Source organism: Tarenaya hassleriana, unplaced genomic scaffold (genome assembly GCF_000463585.1).
Source record: "Tarenaya hassleriana unplaced genomic scaffold, ASM46358v1 Cleome11, whole genome shotgun sequence".
Classification (NCBI taxonomy): Eukaryota; Viridiplantae; Streptophyta; class Magnoliopsida; order Brassicales; family Cleomaceae; genus Tarenaya; species Tarenaya hassleriana.
The window spans coordinates 3,093,654-3,099,577 of NW_010961290.1; the positions used below are offsets into that span (position 1 = coordinate 3,093,654).

The 5,924-nt window shown below is 38.5% G+C and overlaps 2 protein-coding genes across 2 annotated transcripts in view; both read left to right on the top strand.

Annotated features, from left to right (window-relative positions):
- The window catches only part of LOC104805718 (tocopherol O-methyltransferase, chloroplastic-like), a 3,173-nt gene extending 919 nt beyond the window's left edge, over positions 1-2,254 (top strand). The window contains exons 2-6 of the mRNA XM_010530367.2: positions 195-364; positions 845-949; positions 1,117-1,320; positions 1,435-1,537; positions 1,949-2,254. Of these exons, the coding sequence (XP_010528669.1) occupies positions 195-364; positions 845-949; positions 1,117-1,320; positions 1,435-1,537; positions 1,949-2,052 (686 nt within the window). The 3' untranslated portion in view covers positions 2,053-2,254. The remainder of the gene's footprint in view (positions 1-194; positions 365-844; positions 950-1,116; positions 1,321-1,434; positions 1,538-1,948) is intronic.
- A 1,013-nt stretch (positions 2,255-3,267) lies between these two features.
- LOC104805719 overlaps positions 3,268-5,924 on the top strand; it is a 3,265-nt gene continuing 608 nt past the window's right edge. Inside the window, exons 1-4 of the mRNA XM_010530368.2 lie at positions 3,268-3,562; positions 4,416-4,639; positions 4,751-4,849; positions 5,307-5,924. The exon at positions 5,307-5,924 is cut by the window's right edge and continues 12 nt beyond it. Of these exons, the coding sequence (XP_010528670.1) occupies positions 4,456-4,639; positions 4,751-4,849; positions 5,307-5,924 (901 nt within the window). The 5' untranslated portion in view covers positions 3,268-3,562; positions 4,416-4,455. The remainder of the gene's footprint in view (positions 3,563-4,415; positions 4,640-4,750; positions 4,850-5,306) is intronic.

Here is a 5,924-nt window from a genome sequence, read left to right on the forward strand (position 1 = left end):
TTTCCCTGTTTGTTGGGCTGTTTGCTACGTAATTTAAAAATTTAAATTCAAAATTATTAAAATGATGAAATTCATATTCTTGGCTCTTGTTAATTAAAATATATTGAAACAAATGTTATCCTCTGATACTTGAATTTTGAATTTACATGATGTAAAAATATGAATTTTTTTTTTTTGCGAATGAAAATGAAAAGGGGAGGAGAAGGAGAAGGGGAGGAGAGTGGTGGACGTGGGGTGTGGGATAGGAGGGAGCTCAAGGTACATGTCCCTCAAATATGGAGCAGAGTGCAGTGGCATCACCCTCAGTCCCTTTCAAGCTCGTCGAGCCAATGAACTCGCCTCTGCTCAAGGCCTCTCTCACAAGGTCTCAGTCCTTATGCCTCTTCCTATCTTGCTTTATGAACATCTTTTTTCTGTCGGATTGTTGGTATCTTTCGTCTGAATCATCATAGTTTTAGTATGCTGGTAGTTTATGCTGGTCCGTATCTTTCGGATCTCTAACTCTAGTCTCGGCCTCCACCCCCTCCGTTTGCCTTCTCTCCCTTGCCTCGTGCCCGACCCCTTGGGGCCTCGCCTGCTCTCATCTCGCCCCTCTCTCCCTCCAGTTCGAGTATCTGTGGGGGTACGAGAGAAATCCGAACCCAGAACCCAAAAATTGGATTCTCCATCATCGGATTCACAATTATTCTAATGGGTGAATGAGTATCCGAAATTTCGAATGCCCCGACTCGCGGGTGGACTGGTACTCGAAATTGCAGTTCCCATGCCAACCCTCCATTATGTAACTTTGTTATCCATATTGATTGGCAAGTACGAATTGACTGACGAGAATTGTACGAATTAGGTCTCGTTTCAAGTGGCGGATGCTTTGCAGCAGCCGTTTGAAGACGGGAAGTTCGACCTCGTCTGGTCAATGGAGAGCGGTGAACACATGCCTGACAAGCCCAAGGTCAGTCCTCTATTCCATAATCCTCTATTCATCTGAACTCGTTAATCTGGAGTTTTGCTTAGAGAGTAATAGTTTTCTGTATAGGTAAAACCTATATACTATAGTAGGATAATACCTTACATTGGTGACAAAAGCTATGCGGTGTTGGTGGTGAATCATAAGTGCAGTTTGTGAAGGAGTTAGTCCGTGTGGCCGCACCTGGTGGGACGATAATCATAGTGACATGGTGCCACCGAGATCTCTCTCACGGCGAAGAAACTCTCCAGCCATGGGAGCAGACCCTCTTGGACAGAATCTCCGATGCCTTTTACCTCCCTGCTTGGTGTTCTACCTCCGATTATGTCGCCTTGCTCGAGTCTCTTTCTCTCCACGTAATTCCATTTCCTCGTCCTCGTGGCGAAATCGTTTAAATAGTAACAAGTTTTGGATTCCAAAATTAAGGAACATTAGGACAAGATATAACGTTACGTGTTTGGTTGGTGAAGGACATCAAGTCTGCAGATTGGTCGGAGAATGTTGCTCCGTTTTGGCCGGCGGTTATACGAACTGCCTTGACATGGAAAGGCTTCTTCTCTCTGCTTCGCAGCGGTAAGTTTCGCTATCTTTTTTTTTCGGTTTTATGACAATTTCGGTTATTTCTCGAAATTGTGGATTTGATCATGTGAAAGCTCCAATCGACTAAATGCGTATAAACTTATGCAAGATCATGAGAGCTGAACCACAATCTGTCCTTGGATTTTGTTTTTGTGTGATCCTTCAGAATTGTAGAAACTTTATAAAGGTTTATGAAGTTTTCTTGTAACTTCTTGAAAATGTTCTTTTATGCTGTCCAAAGATATTGGAACTGTTTTGTCTTCAAAGATCTTGTTTGTTTCCGTAAAGGTTCAATACATTCCAAAGATCTTGGAACTGGTTTGTCTCCAAAGATCTTGGAACTGAATCAGTATAATTTTCTATTTTTATTGATTATTTTTTCTAATTTTTTTCCGGATGGAACAGGTCTAACGAGTATCAAAGGAGCATTGGCGATGCCGTTGATGATCGAAGGATACAAGAAAGGTCTCATAAAATTTGCAATTGTCACGTGTCGAAAGCCTCAGTAAACGCAAAACGCAAACGCAACAGTTGCGTTCGAATAGTTAAACATAGTTTTATATCTATATTACGGGCGGGTAAGTGCTTCTAATAAGCTAGAGCATATAACAGTTTTATTTTATTGTACATATAACTTATTTTAATTACCTATATTGGCGAATGCACTTTTTTTTATAACAGGTGTAATTAATAATTTTATAATAATTTTTATCGACATAATTTTCCTTTTCCTTACCTATATATTATTGACTCTTTATCTTTATTATTATTATTATTATTATTTTAGTTTTTCTACCCAATAAAACAAAAAACAAGCATTTTTTTCGTTTTCCTAATCCTTGAGGTAATATATATATATATATAATGCATGGTAGAATAATATAGGCCTGCCACCGTAACCCTATGGTCGATATTATCATTCATTTTCTCAGGAATTAGTTCGATTTTCTTCACTAATAGATGAATTAATTCACAAATTAGTGAAACATAACTAAAAAAATTACAGGGCAGGACTCCAATTAAGATTAAAAGACTTCAGTTTCTTGAAAATTCAGGCATATGTTGTGATATGGTTCAATGACAAATTTGTACAATGGAATAGATCTTTGAATTATCATTTTTGTATGACAGCGTATCTGTCAAAAGCATAGTTAAGTATACTAATGCAAAAGCTATGTTTGTTGCAATGATGGTGTATTGGTGTTTATTTATTAAACTAATGAACATGTTTTCCCATGAATGCCCCTCACGTTATATTGGAATCTTATTGCCAACCAAAATTATATATATTAAATTTGTGGGCATTCGACCTTTGTAAATTTAATTTTTACATTTTTTTGGATAGCTTGATAGTATATCAAAGGTGGATGGATATTTATATTCATCCTATACAAAATGGAAGAGACCATTTATATTTATTATTCGATCTAAAATAATTAAAATATTGAGTGTAATTATTGTTTTAAAATAAACTTAAACAAATAATCAATATTCAATAAAATGAAACGAACAATTGATATAAAAAATATATAAATACAATTTTTAAAAAATCAAAATGTAACGATACCCTATGATCATGTTTTAAAACATTTTAAAACTTATTTAATTATATTTCAAACAATGATTAAGCCTTATCATGACAAAGTTCTTGTACGTAAAGAAATGTTTTTTCCCTTTTTTTGTTGTCACTAAAATGTGTGTGTTTTTTTTTTCAAAGTTTTTTCAGAAGAAAAAGGAATGGAAAGAGGAATTCAGGTGGCAGCAGCAATAGGGTGAAGCCGCGTTTCTCACACACTCCTCTCTGGGTTTCTCTTCTTCACCACAGTCAAAACCACCGAGAGAGATTCTCGAGAAAATTTTCTGGGTTCGTTCTCCATTTTCTTTTCGATTTTCCCGATAACGCCACAGATTCATTTGAGGGAGGGAGAGAGAAGACGAAAAATGAAAGTCTAAGACTAAGAGTGGGAGGGTTTTCTGTGAGAGGGAAATTTCTCCGAGCACTAAAACCCCTTGGGTGAGGTGCGTGTTTGGATCCTCTTCTTTATCCGCGTTTGATTTCGGTGTCTGTTTCTGGTCGGATGTTTCCGAGATGCCTCTTCGTTTTCGTTTTCGATTTCTTTTGGGATTGTTCATCGGATTTCTGCATCGTGATGTAATATCTTCGCATTCACTGCTCTCGTTTGACTGTCCATCCAGGCATCCCTTGATTTTTTTTAGGGTTTGATTAGGATTTATGGCATCTGTGTTTAATTTTACGGATGTTCTAAAAGATGGGTCTTCTTTTATTGCTTCATGTTCAAGTCAAGTATCCATGATTTTTAGCTTCCTTTTGTTTTTGCCCACTTGGTCCGCATTGGTTTTCATTTGATTAAGGTTTAGGACAATGAATGGATAATGCTGCGTTTGTTTTTCTTACCAATGTTGCTCATGCCTATTTGCTGTTATCCTGATTTTCGACGCTCTAGGTACTTATGTCATAGTGTTTCTCTGCCATGGTTTGCTGGTGTACGGGTTTATTATGCTTGGATGCTGTTTGTTAAACTTTATTCTTTAGAAATTATTGCAGTTTCTATGGTATTTTGCTCTGTTTTATTATGAAATTACTCGAAACTAGTCACAAGAATTCTGAACCTTGAATTACTTGTATGATTTCATTTGTAGACTACCCTCCCATGGAGGTTCTGCTGGTGTATTAGACTCTGGAATTTGGCAGCATAAAACTTCTAGTGCTCTCTAAACTGCAGCCTGGATCTCCTTGTTTCCTTCGCACAAAGTAAATTGTTAGACACTAGGATTCTTGTTTTCCTGATTGAGTCGTCTAATTTCTTATGATCAATAGGTGGTAATAAAGTTTTGTATCTGGTCAGTTTAGGTCATGTTTGGATGATAGAGGCACTTAACTCGCTCTTAAGATGAACACAAGAAGAAATGGGGTTTTCAGGCGTGAGAGAGTAGAGAATTTTCGGGGTGAAGGGCCAAACTGGATCCTCATTGCAGGCGGTGCACTGCTAAGCACATTGTCCATTCGGTTTGGGTATAAGTTAAAGCAGTCGTTCGACTCAAAACAACAAGAATGTGCAACTAGTGGATTGAAAGGTACGAGCGAAAGCATTTGCTTTTGGCTACAAACTAAAGCAGCCATGCCTCTTTCATGTCTTCTTACAGTCGGTTTGCTAATGTTTATCTCATTGAAAGGTTGTTATGCAGTAAATGGAACATCCGATAGAAGATCATCTCGCTGCTGTTTGCATTCCAATGTAGCTTCTTGTGCACAGAATGATGATTGTTGCTTCCACTGCATCCCAGGTTTGAATTTGTGAGCCATTTCTCGTATGATCCGCATCCCTTCAGTCTACTAAAACGACAATATATGTTACTTATGATCACCTAATCTTTTGCATATTAGCTTTGTTGTGTCTCTCTTATATTTGTTGTAGACCAATTCGAGAATGCGGGAGCAGAATTTTGCTGTTGATGGGTGTCAACATTTGGCATTTTGAGAAACTGTTGAAACGTTGTCTATGTGGTTACATTTTGAATCTTTGATAAGAAAACTTAGGGGGGAAATCCTACACTTGTTTCTTAGCTTAGGGTATCAGTGTGTTTGGACCTACATTCTGTTCTTTATTTGCTTTATAATATCTTGTTGTATGATCTCTGGAACTGAATCCTACTCCTCCACGATATTGTATAAAAATCTTCCTCTATTAAAAAAAGATTGTCACTGCTCGACAGCTTTTATGTACTTTGCTGTTTGATACAGGAACTGAGAGTGCAGAGGGAAAGCATGTTCCAAAGGAACAAATGGCTTCCGTACCCGATTTTCCCCTTCCTCTGGTTACAGTTCCTCCTCCAGAATTCAACAAAGAGAATGGCGTCATGTGGGCATCTTCTCCAGATCGTCTGGAATTACCCCCAAAGCCATTTAATCATCATTCAACCTGTTCAGACTCTCCTTGTGTATCTGAATCCGGCTCAGACATCTTCAGTAAGCGAGAAGTGATACAGAAACTGAGACAACAACTGAAGAGAAGGGATGACATGATCTTGGAAATGCAGGATCAGATCCTGGAGTTGCAGAATTCACTCAACGCGCAAATGGCACACTCCAGCCATCTGCAGGCACAGCTCGAGGCTACAAACAGGGATATATTTGATTCCGAAAGAGAAGTTCAGAGGCTCAGAAAGGCAATTGCAGATCATTGCGTGGGAAACGGAGGTAGTAACGGTAAGGGATCATCCCCGGTTGCAGCTTGGAATGGTCATACAAACGGGTTTATGGACAGAGAAAGCAACGAGTCACCCGAGAAGGGAATCAACGGTGAAGGGGAAAGGGTTGAGATGCTGAGACGGGAAGTGGGAGAACTGAAAGACGTGATAG